The sequence below is a fragment of the Euleptes europaea genome, chromosome 1 (genome assembly GCF_029931775.1).
Source record: "Euleptes europaea isolate rEulEur1 chromosome 1, rEulEur1.hap1, whole genome shotgun sequence".
NCBI lineage: Eukaryota > Metazoa > Chordata > Lepidosauria > Squamata > Sphaerodactylidae > Euleptes > Euleptes europaea.
Genome location: NC_079312.1, coordinates 8807587 through 8825620, shown reverse-complemented (window position 1 = coordinate 8825620; position 18034 = coordinate 8807587). Strand labels below are relative to the sequence as shown.

Here is an 18034-nt window from a genome sequence, read left to right as displayed (position 1 = left end):
CTACAGGGACAGACAGCATTACTTACCGCCTGACCGGGCATGTCTTCTGAAAGAGGTCTCCAGAGGAGTCTGACTCTGAAGCAAATAATGTTTACAATTAGAACCTTTCAGAAAAGGAGATTCAGAAGCCACAATCTGCATTAGTAGCTACGGGTCCATCCAGACCATAAACAAGCTCTGTTTTCAAAATCTTCTCTCAGAACTCTCTAAGCCCCACCTACCTCACAAGGTCCCTGTTGTGGGGAGGGGAAAGGAAGGCAATTGTAAGCCACTTTGAGACTCCTTAAAGGTAGAGAAAAGCGGAGTATAAAAACCAACTATTTTTCTTCCTCTTCTTCTGACCAAACAATATACTTTATTTTGTTTACTTTAAAAACTTTCTACCTTCTGGAAATTTTACATCCTTAGTCCTTACCACCACCGTAAGTAAGAGCAATTGAAAGTGGGCGCTTAAAAGGATCATCCATCCATCACTACTGCCTGCTTTTGGTCTTTAAGGAGAAAGAGGAGCTCCACCACAGACGGTGGCACATAAGAAGAAGGGGGGGTTGCAGCATTTGAGAACCACCAACCTACAGGGACCCAAAACCTGGCACCTACCCTGAATGGTCTGATTATTTTGCTTTTCAGAGTTGCACAATCTGCCCACCAAGATACTTACCTACTTCAAAGCAGACAGTTTTATTGGAGTGGCTTTTCTTTCTCAGGGAGGACCTTGTGACAGTTCTGTTGGGAAGTGGCAAATGGGAGCTTTTGCACTGCTAAGGGAAACACAGAACAGCGGGGGGGAAGGCAGTGTATCCAAAAACAGCCCTCCCTTGGCAATCTTACATGTATAAATCTAGTTCTTTCCAGCAGTTGGATAATCTTTTATTATGACCCATTAGAATGTCATTAAACTGTATGAAAATGGGGTGGGGGTGACCAGGGTATGGTGTTTTAGGCCCCAAGCCTATAGCTTGTAGCACTCTTAAAATGAAGTACAGACGGTGCTACAAGCATAGTTTGATTAATATTGTGTACAAGTTGCAGAATAAGCTATTAGGACAGAGAAGTTAAAGCAAGGTCACTCTCCATTTGAAAATATAAATGCTAGCAGTTAATCAGATACAGAACAAAAGTTCCTGTGTAAGGCAGAAAGCAGAAGAAAAACATGGTAGGCCATATATTAAGGAAACTGGAGTTTCATTTCAGGTGATGTATTATGTAGTCAATATAAAGCTGAACTGAGTGGCTGAAGGGAATAAAACCTCACCAGAGGGTCATTGGAGGGCCCCTTCCTCCAGATGTAGCTGTTTCACAGACATATAATTTTGAGAGACTTGCATATGCTCCACTTCATCTAATTAAGGCTGCAATATCTCCTGTATCCCAGTGAGAGAGCATCGTTTGTATCTTTAGTGGGGGGGTCTCTTTGGACACATGGAAAAGGGTATTCCCCCAGTCCATAAAAAGAAACACTTCACACAATCCAGCCCCAGGGTAATTATCATGCCCAGGCTGTGTGAGAAGTCGCCAAAGCAGCTGCCTTAATTGGTGCTTCTCAGATTGTGGGTCAGGACCGCAAGGTGGATCGCGGCTCTTCCACAGATGGGCTGTGAGACCAGGAGGGAGGAGGAAGAACAGGGCGAGCTGGGAGGAGGAGGCTTTGGGAGCCTCAGTGGCCAGTTGGGGTGAGCCTCTGTACAATGTGTGGAATGTTGCTCAGTGAAACTGCCCATTTATACATGTAAATGTGTTGCGTGTTAGCTGACTCCTGGGTATTTTGCTGGTGAGGGGGAAGCAGTAAGAAGCTACTCTGCAAGTGGATCCCACTTCAAGAAGTTTGAGAACCAGTGGCCAAGATGGGTCCAGGAGTCTGGTAGGGGGGAATAGAAAGATGATCTTACAGTTCTGTAAAGATATACAGATCGATGGGAGGTATCTTAACATGAGGCACATTCTAATCAAATGAGATGGACTCATTTGGGGGGGGGTGGCAGTGCAAGAAAGCATGTTATCTCTGGCTATAGCAGATAGTGTCAAACATTTTTCCTTCCTCTCTGTTAGGAGCTGGGCATCCAAGGAACCAGAGAGAGAATGAGCAATACTCTGTGATTTCTCCATAGGAAGTGGAACAGTCCTCACCCTCCACCTTTCACAGCTCTGCTTTTTTCCTGCCTTGGGCCTCACAGACACCTTTTATGCATGGCTGTTTCGCTCGTGGTCACCCCTCCGATGACTTTGGGTCTTTGTTTTGATTAAGCATGCCATTTCCATCCATCTGAGGTCGCCTTGCTCTCCCCGTGTTTCCAAATTTGAGATCAAACTGGTCCCTGAAAACGCAGGCAAAATGCGGGGAAAGGCAGGGGGAGAGCGAGGCAACCTCAGACGGTTGGAAACGGCATGCATAATCAAAACAAAGACCCGAACTTGACGGAGGGGTGACGATGAGGGAAAGAGCCTTGCATAAAAGGTCAGAATATGAGCCCGGCCTCCTGAAGTTTCTGTACCAGCTCTCCTGCCTGTGGGATATTCCAGCGTGAGCAGCAGCAGCAGACTTCTCTAGCAGGACCTGTTACACTGGTTTAATTCTGCTTTCCTTACATTCCGTCTTGTAGAATTGGAAGGGACCACCAGGGTCATCTAGCCTAACCCCCTGCACAATGCAGGAAATTCACAATTACCTCCCCACCACACACCCCCAGTGACCCCTACTCCACACCCAGAAGATCACAAAAAACCCTCCAGGATCCCTGGCCAATCTGACCTGGAGGAAAATTGCTTCCTGACAATCAGCACTACCCTGGGCATGCAAGAAAGGGCCACTACAGCCAAGCACTGATGCAAACCTTCCTTCCATCCCTCTCATGATCTGCCCTTGGCTCTGCACATTGGCTCTGTGTTCCCCAATGCTCAAGCTGGGAAACTGCTGCTACTGGCCCAAGGCTAGCAGGTTCCATCACTCTTCAGAAAGAAAACTTCCCTTCAAGGTAAGTCAGCAGCCACAGGGGAGAATAGGAAGAAATCATGGTGACCGAGGAAAAAAAGGGTCTTATTTCCCCATTTTCTTGAAAGTCACAGCAATGGCCAATGACATTTTTATTTTAATGGGCAAGTGCTTTATTCCGCGGCATGCCTTTTAAACATTTATTCATGTAAGCCTCCCTGCTGCGCTTTAGTGTGGGGGGGAATATCCTTCACAGTGGCAATTTTAATTACAATTATGAAGCATTATAGCTTTGATATTCCAAAGCAATAAACAACTTTTCTCAAAAAGAAAAAAAAAGAAGTACTCTAAAAGAAAAGAGTATGCAACTGCACTCGCCGACTGCCAAGGAATCCAACTAAAGAACTGATTTAAACATTTAAAATCAGTGATCCTATTAAAAAAGGCAGACAACATAATAGAAAGAAGGGGGGAGTTGTTACCAAGGTGCTGTTTCTCTTTTCTGCTTTTTTCACTCCATTCCGTCTGCCCCTGTAGCCTTTACTTTCAACGATGGTCGGTTCTTCTTGCAAGACTGCAGCGGAAGTAGTTTCCACAGCTTTCTTATGAGGACACTGATCACCTACAACTAAAAACAGTGAAGCACAAAACATCCTGACAGGGGCACTGGTCAAAGATTTTATGCATTACAGTGGGAAGCATTTCTAACAGCTTGAAGCCAAACAGACTTTAACAGAGAAGCTCAGCTTTGGGCAAGCAAAAGGCCTGTAGTGTCTAAAGGTCAACACACCCAGGGAGGCTGAGAAGACCACTGCAAAGAGGATTGCCAGCTGAACTGATTGTGACACAACTCCCCGTGTAGACAAGCAGACATAAGGCTCGAGCACCCTCACCAAACTGCCACACTGTCTATTTTATTAGGTGCTGTGGAACACAAGCAGGAGGCTGCTGCTGCAGTCGTCTTGCTTGTGGGCTTCCTAGAGGCACCTGGTTGGCCACTATGTGAACAGACTGCTGGACTTGATGGGCCTTGGTCTGATCCAGCATGGCCTTTATTATGTTCTTAGACTGTCAGCATGGTGTAGTAGTAGACTCTAATCTGGAGAACCGGGTTAGATTCCCCACTCCTACACATGAAGCCAGCTGGGTGACCTTGGGCTAGTCACAGATCTTAGAGGTCTCTCAGCCCCACCCACCTCACAGGGTGTCTGTTGTAGGGAAGGGAAGGTGATTGTAAGCCAGTTTGATTCTTCCTTAAGTGGTAGAGAAAGTCGGCATATAAAAACCAACTCTTCTTCTAATCAACACAAGACGACCTGAAAACAGGACATTTGTACATTTTTCCTCTAAAAGGGGAACTCAACATGTAACCCAAATGGCTTTGGCACTCCTGTACTAGCTAGGAAGCTGAAATTTGGCATACACATAATCTGAGACAATTTGATGAACAGAGCAGGTTGAAAAGAGGAGCTCCATGTAGATATTGGCAAGGAAAGAGGTCTGTCTCCCAAATGGTTAAAGGTACTTTCAGACCACCTTGAAAGCTTAAAGGTGGAATTCTGGTTATTAGAAACGATGGAAAGGGAGACAGTTTTATACACTAGGCAAGAAGAGGCGAATATAGTACCATAAAACAAATCATGAGACAGAATGCCAGGCTGATATTTTGCCCCTTCCCCCTAAAAGTCTGAAGAAGCATCTCCAGGAGCAGCAAAGAACACCTGCCCACAACTGCTAAAGCTTCACTTACAGCTATATAGCCACACACATACCAAGAGTCGTATTTCCAAAATACTGAAAACTGTTTTACTCATCTCTAGTTAACAAACGCTTGCTATAGCAAGAATGGCATACACTGTTTCTGGAAGATACCCAGGCAGTTCAGCCTCAAGCAGAAGAGGTTTCTGGAACAGTGTGACACCCATTCTTTTCTATACACCCTTGTCCTTTGAACCCAACACCTGGAAGCTGCACTTCAGACAGCTGCTTGGGACAAGATGCAAGGACAAAGGCAGACCGGTCGGGCCTACGCCTGGAAACCAACATCTTGGACTGAGTTGGGAAAGCAGGGAACAACTGTGGAACTCTGCACCATGAGAATGGAATTTAACAACTCAGCCAGAATTGCCTTCACCCGTCCGAAGCAAGCCTTGGTGTGTGGGAGAGGAGTGACAGAGTTCACAATGAGACGTGATGCTTACAACTGACTCCTGTATCGCATTCCAAAGCACCAATGGCTTCCAAGACCCCTTTGATTACAAGCTTGAATCTGACATCTTCCTGTAGAGTGCTGGAACAAAAACAAAAACAAATCAGCAGGCAATGTGCCTATTGCTTGGATAATTTCCTTAAAAGTTCCCAAAGAGGCGGAGCTGGGGGAACGGAATGAAGACAAGTATGGTCTTCAAGAAGCAATCCTTAAGCCTTTTATTGGTCTAATCAAAGAATTACTCATTTTAGAATAATCCAAGAAGTAATAGGCGGAGTTTCTTGGGAGTTTCCTACCCAGTTAAGGCAGTTTCAGTGTCAAAACAACACGCAACGTTCATACCGTTCGGATGGCCACACACTGTTGGATTCCCATTTCCCACAGGTGCAGCAATAAGACGGGTCAGGGTATCAGAACTGATCAGGCCCCTTTATCGGCCCCTCCCTGCCCTGCTCTTCATAAGCCCCCTTCACCAGACAACGCCAGAGCCTTCCTGATCATTCTGGGTATTTTTTGGCTCTGTGAAATTCTATCAGATGCGTCCCTCTGTGAAAACAGAGGCCCTGTTTTCTTACTGGTCTCGTGACTGAGCGATTCTGGGTCTGACCAGTGAACTCATCACAACAGCTTAAAAAGCTATTACTGAAAGAAAATAGTAAAAAAAAAAAGATATTAAAATGCAAGTTACATAGTCAGAGGCAAATGCAACGATAAAACTAAGAATGTATAGCTAGCTACATACTAAGATATTAATTGATGGAAAGCTGGCTCTTAAAGCTATAGGTCTTATTCAGCTAAGCATTATTCAGTGACAAGAGTGACATGTTAACAAGCTGGTTCAAAGAAGGGATGACGTCATTGTTGCCTACTCAAACTTATGGAAAAATGGGCTGGGAACAGGTGACCCTCAACTCCCAATCATGAGAGTTCCCGAGAGAGCTCTCAAGGTGCTTCAGTCCAGATTGAACTGGAATAGGGTTCTTAGGGGAAAGGAGCAATCTCACTCTTCCCATCTCACACAGATGTTTCCAATAGTCCAGGTAAGGATGGTGTGAGTGAGTGACCTTGGCCAGCTTGGCCTGTTGATGGTGATATCTGTACCTGGTGTTATGAGAGAGAAACTGGTCTGTGTATGAGTAGAAAGTTACTGAACGCTGCCTCTAAGGGAGACAAAGGAGGTAACAAAGGTTTCAAAATGGTTCTCCTGTCTTGATACCCTCATTTTAACTGCAGGCTGATTTAGGAGGCTGCTCAGCGAGTATGAGGGCTGTTTTAGATTTTTACCCCTGTTGTATCTGATGCCGCTTTTCATTGTGTTATCTGTTCAATTATTTATTTGCCCAGCCATGATGTTGCTTGTTTCTCTACATTTTCAATTGTGCTGTTTTCATCTAGATATACCTAAACCGCCGTGAGCATATCATTAAGGAGAAAGTAGGATATAAATATTTTAAATAATCAAATAACAGATTTACCTTTTGGAGATGTTGCCATTGCAGAGAGGACACTTAGCTATACCTTTTTTTTGTTCAAGAAGCTTCAAAATGCAAAACCTAAGAAAGAAAGAGAAACAATAAGATTTGCTCTCAAGTTGTTGGAAAGATGGGCTGTTTGCCACACCAAATCCATGGCTGGCATCATCTCTCATCTGTGCCCATTCGTGTTCTCAACCCTTGCATTTCCTGGCTGATAAAAGCTGCCGGGGGTGGGGGGAGCAGCTGAGTGGGTCAGGGGAGTGGTGCCCCCGGTGCTCAAGCAGCCAGTGATTAGACCCTCATTAAGCCCTCCAGCCAGTCTCCAATCTTCTATTCCTGGACAAGGTGTTTGAGACGGGTTGTCACTTCTCAGCTCCAGGGGCTCTTGGAACAGACTGGTTTTCTGGGGCTTGGAACAGGGACTGGTTTGATCACCTTGGTTGGCGACCTCTACTGAGAATTAGAGAGGAGGAATGTGACCCTGCTCGTTCTTCTGGATCTCTCATCGGCCTTCGATACTATCAACCAGAGTATTCTACTGAGCCGCCTCTCAGCACTGGGACTGGGGGAACCACCTTATGGTGGTTTGAGTCCTATTTGGCAGGATGGTCCCAGAAGGTGGTACTGGGGGTTTCTCTGCTCTTCCCTGTGGCTGTTTATTTGGACATTTAAAACCCTACATTGCTTGAGACCGGGGTATCTGAAGGACCATCTTCTCCCATACATTCCTGCCCAGGAATTAAGATCACAGGGAGAAGCTCTCCTGTGTCTCATCAATCAAAGAAGCTTGTTTGGTCATTATACGAGAGAGGGTCTCTTTTCAAGGCACCCCTATCATTATGGCACAACCTACCCATGGAGATGAGCCTGGCCCCATCTCTTTCGATTTTTAGGAGACCATTAAAGACAGTTTTATTTAGGACCACATTTATTAGTAGTCCTAAACTGTGATTTTAAATTTTGGTTTTCCCGTGAGATATAAAGGCAGCTAATAAACATTTTAAATCACATAAATAAACCTCCAAGAAGCTCAATTCACAGTGCCATCTTCCACCAAGCTTGAAACAAAGCAACTGGCATACGAAAGCAAGGGACGGGCTCTTCTTCCCTGGCTCTCAGGGAGGAAAAGCATCCTCATGCCAGCCCTCTCTCCTTACTAGTGCAATGATAATATTGCACCACCTCCAGAGATGTATCTGCTTATACTTTGTTTTCCCCCCAAGTCCTTTCCTTAAGGATTGTAACATGAGCCTAGTCCCTGTTTCCACCTCCTTATGGATAAGAAACTGCATTCCGGCATATTACCCATCAATGGAACACCCAGCCCAGAGCTGTTGACGCTGGCTGTGACTCCCCAGGGCTTCAGGGATTGTTTCCCTCTCTCTTTGTGCAAGATCCTCAACTGGTAAGAATTGTTGATACAGGGACCTTCTACATACTGGGGTTTACATACTGGGGAGGGTGATTTACTGCTAGGGTTGCCAGCTCTGGGTTGGGAAATACCTGGAGATTTGGGGGTGGAGCCTGAGGAGGGTGGGGTCTGGAGAGGGGAGGGACTTCAATGCCATAGAGTCCAATTGCCAAAGCGGCCATTTTCTACAAGTGAACTGATCTCTATAGGCTGGAGATCAGTTGTACCAGCAGGAGGTCTCCAGCCACCACCCGGAGGTCGGTAACCCTATTTACTGCTCAATGCTATTCACGTAATACAATTCCCAAGAACACCGAGAAGAGACTTACCTGCAGAAGACATGGGCACAATGCGCTGAGACCGGTGCTTTCATTGTCTCCAGGCTAGAAGACATTAATAAAGCATCATAGCGATTCATTTTTGATATGGCATTCTTGAACTATGCAAGTCAAGCCTAGTGCAGTTCAGCATTAAGTGCAGCGCAATGCATTTGGGGCAGAGTGATCTTGGAAACGCTGCCAGCGATTCATCACAAACCCTGCTTGAAGAGCAAAGACTCGTCTCAGTCAAGAGCAGCAGGTTCCCAAATGAACGGAAGGAAGACCTCTGCTCTGCTCTGCTAGCACTACAGTTTGGACCTAGTTGCATTCAGGACTTGAAATAAACTGGTGCTTCCAAACTCCCAATGTGTTCTAAGCTCCTCTGTTTTAAAAGGAGTTTGGACTGAAGTCTCTCTTTCAGCTTCTCTGTCTATGATGCATACCTAGAACTTTGGCTTCAATGCTATTCCTGGGAGTTCATCAATACCTCAAGCCCTGGCTGGACAGGCAGCAGTGAAGAGGAAATTGGCAGGAAAAAAAAACATTCTGCACGTGAAGCTCTTTGTGTAGTTCATTGGATCCAAGCCACTGGGATCAGTAACTGAATGCCTTCTTGGCAGTTTCTAGTGGTACATCCACGTTGGTCTATTATAAAGGTAAAGGTCCCCTGTGCAAGCACCGGGTCATTCCTGACCCATGGGGTTACGTCACATCCTGACGTTTCCTAGGCAGACTTTTTTTATGGGGTGGTTTGCCAGTGCCTTTACCCCCAGCAAGCTGGGTACTCATTTTACCGACCTCGGAAGGATGGAAGGCTGAGTCAACCTTGAGCCGGCTACCTGAAACCAACTTCTATTATAGTAAAACAAAAAGTCCAGTAGCACCTTAAAAACTAACATTTATTCTAGAATGAGCTTTCGTGAGACAGATTCTTGTATCTGAAGAAGTGAGCTCTGTCTCAGGAAAGGTCATCCTGAAATAAATGTTGTCAGTCTTTAAAGTGACACTTGACTTCTCTTTTATTTAAATATAGGCACTACTAGCCATGGTGGCTAAAAGGAACCTCCACATTTGGAGGCAGGGTACCTCTTAATACCAGGACCAAGAGGCAGCATTCCGGCATATTACCCATATAGGGCTCTGCCTCTAAGCCTTGTTGTCGGGGAGGAGATGTGGCTCAGTGGTAGAGCATCTGCTTGGCATGCAGAAGGTCTCAGGTTCAATCCCCGGCATCTCCAGTGAAAGGGACAAGGCAAGTAAGTGATGTGAAAGACCTCTGCTTGAAACCCTGGAGAGCCACTGCCGGTCTAAGTAGACAATACTGACTTTGATGGACCAAGGATCTGATTCAGTATAAGGCAGCTTCCTGTGTTCATGGTCCTCCAGTATAACTAGTTGGCACCTGTGTGAGACAGAATGCTGGACTAGATGGACTACTGGTCTAATCCAGCAGGGCTCTTCTTACATTCTTAAACTCTACATACCTGTTTAGCTTACACATCTCATTGTAGGAAAGATATACAACTTGTTCCTTTGGAATTTAGACAAGAAACATAAAAGAGTTCATTACCACTGAGCCCAATCTATGGGAAGCCAAGAGAAGAAGAGTGTATTATTTGGTCAGAAGAAGAGTTTGTTTTTATACCCTTCCCTTTCCCTCTCCACAACAGACACCTTGTGAGATAGGTGGGGCTGAGAAAGTTCTGAGATCTGTGACTAGCCCAAGGTCTCCCAGTAGGCTTCATGTGGAGGAGCAGGGAATCAAACCCAGTACTCCAGATTAGAGCCCACCACTCTTAACCACTACACTAGAGCTAGCACTGCAATGATTAATTTCACTGAATGTCGTCACTAATTAAAATAGTGCACAGTGGTTTTGTGTGCTCTAAGTATTCCACATACATTATCTTGTAACCCTTCAGACAATCCTGTAAAGCAGACCAACATTATTATTCTCTTACTACAGACAGGAGCCTCAGACTGATCTAAGGCCATCTCATGAGTTCATGGCTATTTAATAATTTAGCTATTTAATTTAGGCATGCTGGCCTTCCTGAGTGGTATAATTGTCCCCACTAGCACCTCTGTTGGCCTCTAATGCAACAAAGGAAGCTAGGAGATCAGCTTGGGGCAAAGAGCTTAGTACTACACAAATGTAAAGTTATATGTAAGAAGCAGCTGGAGGATGGGGTATATTCATACATGACAGAGAACTACCAAGGTGCCAGCACGTCCTGAATCGCCTTTGATATGCATGCACATGCTATAATTAGAGCTTCCCTCTTACTAGACTGTCATGAAACTGGAAGAGTAGGAAGAATTCTACTTCCGTGTTAATTCAGCATAACAAAGAAGTGATTAACGAACAAATTAAGGAAGTACACTAAGAAAGTAAGTTAACAGAACGAGACAGAAAAACAACATTTTTCAAGCTGGGATAACTATAATCATGGAAATTTAGTTTTCTGAAACCCTCATTTTCAGGAACATGGTACTGCAGCTTGGTACCCAACTATGCAGACTGGTCTGTGGGTGGACAATTCTGGTTTGGCAACAAAATCTGAACAGGATGCAGTTCCTCTAATAGCGGAAGTGGGCCTTAGAAACGTGTTTGTTGTTGCCTGCACCCCAATGCATGTCTACCAACACTTCCTTAAACACCCAAATTTTGACTTTCGAGGTCTGCCAACCTCAGAATGGTATTCTAGTTTGTATAGATTTTGAATAAGAACTTCAAGTCCCAGCTCTTCCATTTCATACCATATTGGGCATTCCAAATTTTTCTGCATGGCCAGCAGTATTCCACGAATCTCAGTAACACTTGGACCAGAGGAATCCATGGCTTCTTCCATCCTTTAAAAAAACCAAAAACCTTTATATCAGTCTGGCCTTCTTGACCCAAAGCATACTCCCAGCCATGTGATTCTACTAAACGGGAAGCCCAATCCTATACATGTTCATTTGGAAGGAAGTCCCACTCAGGTCAATGGAACTTACGGTATTCCCAAATGCATTTGCAGAGAATTAGCTGACCTTCAGAAAATTTACCTTTATGAAGAACTACTGGAATTAAAAACACTTATTTAACAGTTCCACAAACTTGGAAACATTTGAGTTCTGCCAACTGGACTGATTACTTCCTTACTGTGGCACTTTTCCCACCCCAAGGGAATCTCAGGGCCATATAAGATCTTACTTGCAAGAAAGGGAATTTAGAAGTCTATCACCTAGATCACCTCCTTATCCCAGAAGATTCCAAGGGCTTCAACACAACTGCCAGCCATGACAGGTAAGAAAATCCCCTACAGACATCAGGAAACTACCATGAGTCACCAAGGGCAGATCACTTCAGTCCGTCTCTCCAAATCCTAAACTTCATCAGGAAGTGGTAAGTCCCTGATAGTGTAGTTATTTTAAGCTCCTCCGTCCATGTGATCCTCACCCTCCTCAGAACAGAACACCAAATCAAGCATATGACCTGCCACATTTTTGAGGACAGTTCCATGGTGGGTATGAACTGCCTCACACAGGGAAGCCTAGGTGTAGATGTTGAAGTTCCTCAAGATCAACAATAGTGCATGGGCTACGTGGCAAAGCATTTGCTTTGCATGAAGAAGGTACCAGGTTCGATCTCCAGTGCCTCCAGTTTAAAAACAAAAAGAATCAGATGATAAATCATGTGAAAGACCCCTGCTTGAGACCCACTGCCAGTCAGAGTAGACGATCTGCAGCCTGAGAATCTCCAACCCCAATGCCCACACCAGCTTTGGCAGCATGAGAAGTCAGCAACAGAATCCTTGACCAGTCCCAGGTGCCCAAACTAGGTGCTGATGGAAAGTGCCATCAAGTCACAGATAAGACTTATGGTGACCTCAAGGCATGAGATGTTCAGAGGAGCTTTGCCATTGCCTGCTTCTGTGTTGTGACCCTGGACTTCCTTGGTGGTCTCCCATTCAAATACTAACCAGGGCCAACCTTGCTTAGCTTCCAACATTGGGCTAGCCAGTGCTATCCAGGTCAGGGCCCAAATTAGGTACACACACTCAAAATAGAAGCCTACTGGATAGGACACCTAGTGATGGTATCATAGGCCAGTTTAGCAACCCAGCAGATGTAGCTAGGGCAAGTCAGCTCATGTCTTCTCCAACCAGGTTCCACATTCATGCAGGATTAAACATTGGATAGCAGCCATGTTTTGCTGTTAATTTGACTACAGCCTCCTAGGTTGGGAATTAGAGTAGAAGGGAGACAAGCCTACAAATGTCTGTTATTATCTTCATTTTATAACCCACCTTTCTCACTGAGACTCCAGTATGAAATATGAAAAAAAATTCAATGTCTACACTCACTTCTCCTATTTTAGAAAGTCTACTTCTCACTACCTCCCTGGATGCAATATTGGAGTGTGGCTGTGGCTCAGTGGTAGAGCATCTGCTTAGCATGCAGAAGGTCCCAGGTTCAATCCTTGCCATCTCCAGTTAAAGGGGATAGACAAACAGATGTGAAAGACCTCTACCTGAGAGCTGCTGCCAGTCCGAGTAGGCAACACTGACTTTGATGGACCAAGGGTCTGATTCAGTATAAGGCAGCTTCATACGTTCATGTGCCAATGGTGCCTAGACTGCTCCCTGAAAGAACCTGAAGTACCCAAGCACTTCTGATAACACAAAACACAGACTTCTAAAGATGGCACAATCCTCTGCATCCAAAACCTCCAAACGTTCCAGTTCTTCTTTGCACCAGTGCATGCTCCTGAAAACTCCCATTGCGGTTGCCAACCTCCAGGTGGGGACTGGAGTACTCCAGGAAACAGAGACCAAGAGAAAATGGCAGCTCTAGGCGAAATCTCTGCCCAAATTCCCCCCTCCCCAGGCTCTGCCCCCAAATCTCCTGGAACTTGACAATCTGAAGTTGGCAACCTTAACTCGCACCCACAACTTGTGAGGGTGAGAAACACCACATACTCTGGGTTAGGAAATTCCTGCAGATTTGGGAGCAGAGCCTGGGGAAGGCAGAGTTTGGGAGAAGCGGGAGCTCAGTTGGGATGTGGGGTAACTTGAGGGCTTGTAGACTCTGTGATAGACCACGCATTCCAACCTCCAAGGCTGCCAATTTCTCCAGTGGACCTGATCTCTGTGGTCTGGAATTCGGTTTCGGGAGATCTCCAGGCAGAACTCTTTTGCATCATCTTTGAAACTGGAGCCTGACTTGAGGACCCTCTGCATGGGATGCAGATGCTGTTCCACGGAGCCACAGCCCCTCCCAAAATCACGCCCTCTTCCTCCTGAAGGCGTTTCCAGGGTTGCAAGAATAAAAGATTTTGTTTTGGCATTTCTTGGAACCAACACATCTACCTGGAACCTTTACACCACTGGTTCCCAACTGGGGGTCCGTGGACCCCCAGGGGTCCGCGAGAACTAAATTAAGGTCCACGAAACAAAGTTATAAACCCATAATAAATTAATATTTTCAATTAAAAGTTCTCTATTATAAAATCTATTCAAATATTATTCTGTTTAATGTTTAACTAACAGTTATGATTAAAGTTTATTTTCAAATTCTCAGAATTTTTATTTTGAACCTTGGAGTCCCTGCACCGAACAAAAAAGTCCTAGTGGTCCCTGGTCAAAAAAAGGTTGGGAACCACTGCTTTACACAAATGCAAAGTAATAGAAGTGAGTGTAGACATTGAATTGTTTTTCATATTTCATACTGGAGTCTCCGTGAGAAAAGTGGGTTATAAAATGAAGATAATAACAGACATTTGTAGGCTTGTCCCCCTTCTACTCTAACCTAGGAGGCTGTAGTCAAATTAACAGCAAAACATGCCAATGTTTAATCCTGCATGAATGTGGAACCTGGTTGGAGAAGGCATGAGCTGACTTGCCCTAGCTACATCTGCTGGGTTGCTAAACTGGCCTATGATACCATCACTAGGTGTCCTATCCAGGGTCACAACACATCTACCTGGAACCTTTACACCAGTGGTTCCCAACCTTTTTTGACCAGGGACCACTAGGACTTTTTTGTTCGGTGCAGGGACCCCAAGGTTCAAAATAAAAACTCCCAAGAATTTGAAAATAAACTTTAACCATAACTGTTAGTTAAACATTAAACTTAGAATAATATTTGAATATATATTTTTATAATAGAGAACTTTTAATTGAAAATATTAATTTATTATGGGTTTTGTAACTTTGTTTCGCGGACCTTAATTTAGTTCTCGTGGACCCCAGGTCGGGAACCAGTGCTTTATGCAAAGTATTGTTACTTTTTAAAACCTGCGCCGGTTAGCAACTCTATGCGTGTATGAAGGCAAGGAAGGCCCCCTCGACCAAGCCCCTCCCCGGTCTGGGTCTCCCAGGCCCAGAGGCCTCCCCCTCCCCCAGCCTGCCTGATGCAGCGACCCTCCCCCACCCCCCGGGCATTGCGCCTCCCTCGGGGCCGAGAACCGCTTTCACTTACTTCCCCCTTTTCCACAAACCTCTTTTCGCGCCTTTCTGCCCGGTCTCCTAGGCAACCAGCCGCCAACCAGTCGCCTCGCCGCTTCCGCGTCGCTACCATCACGTGGCACAAAACAGACGTCTCCGATTGGGTCCGTAGCTGTGGTGACGACACGCGGGCGCCAGAAGGGGGAGGGTGGAGAAAGAAACGGCCTGGGGCCCTAGGCGTTCTTCAACCCCGTGCGGCGCGCGCGCCTCTCAGAGGAGCGTTGCGTTGATTGACGTGCACCGCCTAGCTTAGAAACGGCGATGGTGACGCACAAAAACGAGGAAGTGTGAGCGGCAAGGCGCGCTGAGAAGGGGGTGGAGGAATAGGGCATTCTGGGAGTTGTAGTCCCGCATAACGAGCTGGGGGTGGGAGTGAGAGAGAAGTGCCGTCAAGACGCTTCCGGCTTATGGCGACCCTATGAATGAAAGTCCTCCAAAATGTCCTATCTTTGACAGCCTTGCTCAGGTCTGACAAACAGGGCTGTGGCTTCCTTTATAGCAGTGGTTCCCAACCTTTTTTTGACCAGGGACCACTAGGACTTTTTTGTTCGGTGCAGGGACCCCAAAGTTCAAAATAAAAATTCCGAGAATTTGAAAATAAACTTTAATCATAACTGTTAGTTAAACATTAAACTTAGAATAATATTTGAATATATATATTTTATAATAGAGAACTTTTAATTGAAAATATTAATTTATTATGGGTTTATAACTTTGTTTCGCGGGCCTTAATTTAGTTCTCGCGGACCCCTGGGGGTCCACGGACCCCCGGTTGGGAACCAGTGCTTTATAGAGTCAATCCATCTCTTGTTGATAATTCACAGTGAGTAGCCGTGTTAGTCTGTCTGCAGTAGTAGTAAAGAGCAAGAGTCCAGTAGCACCTTAAAGACTAACCAGAATATTTTCTGGTAGGGTATGAGCTTTCGTGAGCCACAGCTCACTTCTTCAGATACCCGGTATCTGAAGAAGCGAGCTGTGGCTCACGAAAGCTCATACCCTGCCAGAAAATATTTTGGTTAGTCTTTAAGGTGCTACTGGACTCTTGCTCTTTACTACCATCTCTTGTTGGGTCTTCCTCTTTTCCTGCTGCCCTCACTTTTCCTAGCACTGATTGAAAAGATAGGGAGATAAAAATACATTGTTGTACACCTTTGCCAACTGGAAACCATTCCAAAATTCCAAGACCACGGTTACACAGCCCGGATAACCTTCAAGAACCAATGAACTCTGACCGTGAAAGCCTTCGACAATATTTTGGAAACCATTCCGTTTCTCCATATTCTGTTCTAACGGTGGCCTCTTGATTTTACAATTTTGCAATTCACACTTTGTCCGGGCCCAAGCTCAGACCATCTATCTTATACCCCATGGTGTGTGTGTGTGTCTGTTAAGTGCCGTCAAGTTGCTTCCGACTCATGGCGACCCTATGAATGAAAGTCCTCCAAAATGTCCTATCTTTGACAGCCTTGCTCAGATCTTGCAAATTGAAGGCTGTGGCGTCCTTCATTGAGTCAATCCATCTCTTGTTGGGTCTGCCTCTTTTCCTGCTGCCCTCCACTTTTCCTAGCATGACTGTCTTTTCCAGTGACTCTTGTCATCTCATGATGTGACCAAAATACGACAGCCTCAGTTTAGTCATTTTAGCTTCTAGGGTCAGTTCAGGCTTGATTTGATCTAGAACCCACTGATTTGTTGTTGTTTTTGGCAGTCCACGGAATCCGTAACACTCTCCTCCTACACCACATTTCAAAGGAATCTATTTTCTTCCTATCAGCTTTTTTCACTGTCCAGCTTTTTCACCCCATGGTAGCCTCTCCTATATCAAATTCACAATTTAACAGGTATTCCAAAGACTACTGATAAGTAATAATCTATTAACATAGATCTTATCTGAAGCCCTATTATAAACATAAGCCTTAATTGATAACTATGCCTATTTTGTCATTATGAAGTTATGTCAGATATAAACAAGCTAAACAAGCACAAACTAACGTATGTTTTTCAAATCTTAATTACATTTACTATCTTGTTTTGAGGAAATTGAATTTGTTCAAGACTTTCTATTCCTTGGCTCCACCATCAACCAAAAGGGAGACTGCAGCCAATAAATCAGAAGGAGATTGAGACTGGGAAGGGCAGCCATGAAGGAGCTAGAAAAGATTTTGAAGTGTAAGGATGTGTCACTGGCCGCCAAGACTAGATTAATTCATGCCATCGTATTCCCTATTACTATGTATGGGTGTGAAAGCTGGACAGTGAAGAAAGCTGATAGGAAGAAAATAGATTCCTTTGAAATGGGGTGTTGGAGGAGAGTGTTACGGATTCCGTGGACTGCCAAAAACAACAACAAATCAGTGGGTTCTAGATCAAATCAAGCCTGAACTGACCTAGAAGCTAAAATGACTAAACTGAGGCTGTCGTATTTCGGTCACATCATGAGATGACAAGAGTCACTGGAAAAGACAGTCATGCTAGGAAAAGTGGAGGGCAGCAGGAAAAGAGGAAGACCCAACAAGAGATGGATTGACTCAATAAAGGACGCCACAGCCTTCAATTTGCAAGATCTGAGCAAGGCTGTCAAAGTTAGGACATTTTGGAGGACTTTCATTCATAGGGTCGCCATGAGTCGGAAGCGACTTGACGGCACTTAACACACACATCTCGCTTTGTCATTTAAATACCAATGACCCTTATCATTTTTAGGAGATAAACATTATTGAATCACACATATCTGTCAAAAAAATGGCTGCCACTTCTGCTTAAATTCGTTAATCGACTTTCTTCAAACCAAGTTTTAAGTCTCAACATTGTGGGAGTCTATGACTATTTTTTTTTGTTCTACTTTTTCCTGCCCTGTCTATGCCTCTTGGTGTGATGAACTGATTGATGGCCAGGAGACAATGCTGTTCCGTAACAAGACTTATCTTCTTATAGTGTGTGTCCATCCTATAGCATCTGCGAGTAGTGTGAGGCTGGCCTATATACCCACAATCCCAACTACCTGCTTCTGAAGCTGTGGAGGCCTGTTTTGTGCCTTGCAGAGACCTACAACCTCGGGCAGTTCCCCCCTTGCCTGGCCGCTCTGGAACCACTCAGGCAAGAAGCCATCTTCTTTACTTCGTCCTCCGCTTGCAACTGCCAGGGGTTTTGTGGTTGTGCATGAGACGCTGGCAGGCAGAGGCTTGGCTGAAACACGGGC

The 18034-nt window shown here is 45.1% G+C and overlaps 1 protein-coding gene across 1 annotated transcript in view; it reads right to left on the bottom strand.

Annotated features, from left to right (window-relative positions):
* The window catches only part of LOC130483782 (breast cancer type 1 susceptibility protein homolog), a 46216-nt gene extending 35020 nt beyond the window's left edge, over nt 1–11196 (bottom strand). The window contains exons 1-7 of the mRNA XM_056856713.1: nt 11105–11196; nt 8354–8407; nt 6614–6691; nt 5131–5219; nt 3412–3557; nt 662–761; nt 27–75 (exon numbers count right to left, since the gene is read on the bottom strand). Of these exons, the coding sequence (XP_056712691.1) occupies nt 27–75; nt 662–761; nt 3412–3557; nt 5131–5219; nt 6614–6691; nt 8354–8407; nt 11105–11196 (608 nt within the window). The remainder of the gene's footprint in view (nt 1–26; nt 76–661; nt 762–3411; nt 3558–5130; nt 5220–6613; nt 6692–8353; nt 8408–11104) is intronic.
* Nucleotides 11197–18034: the final 6838 nt, after the last annotated feature.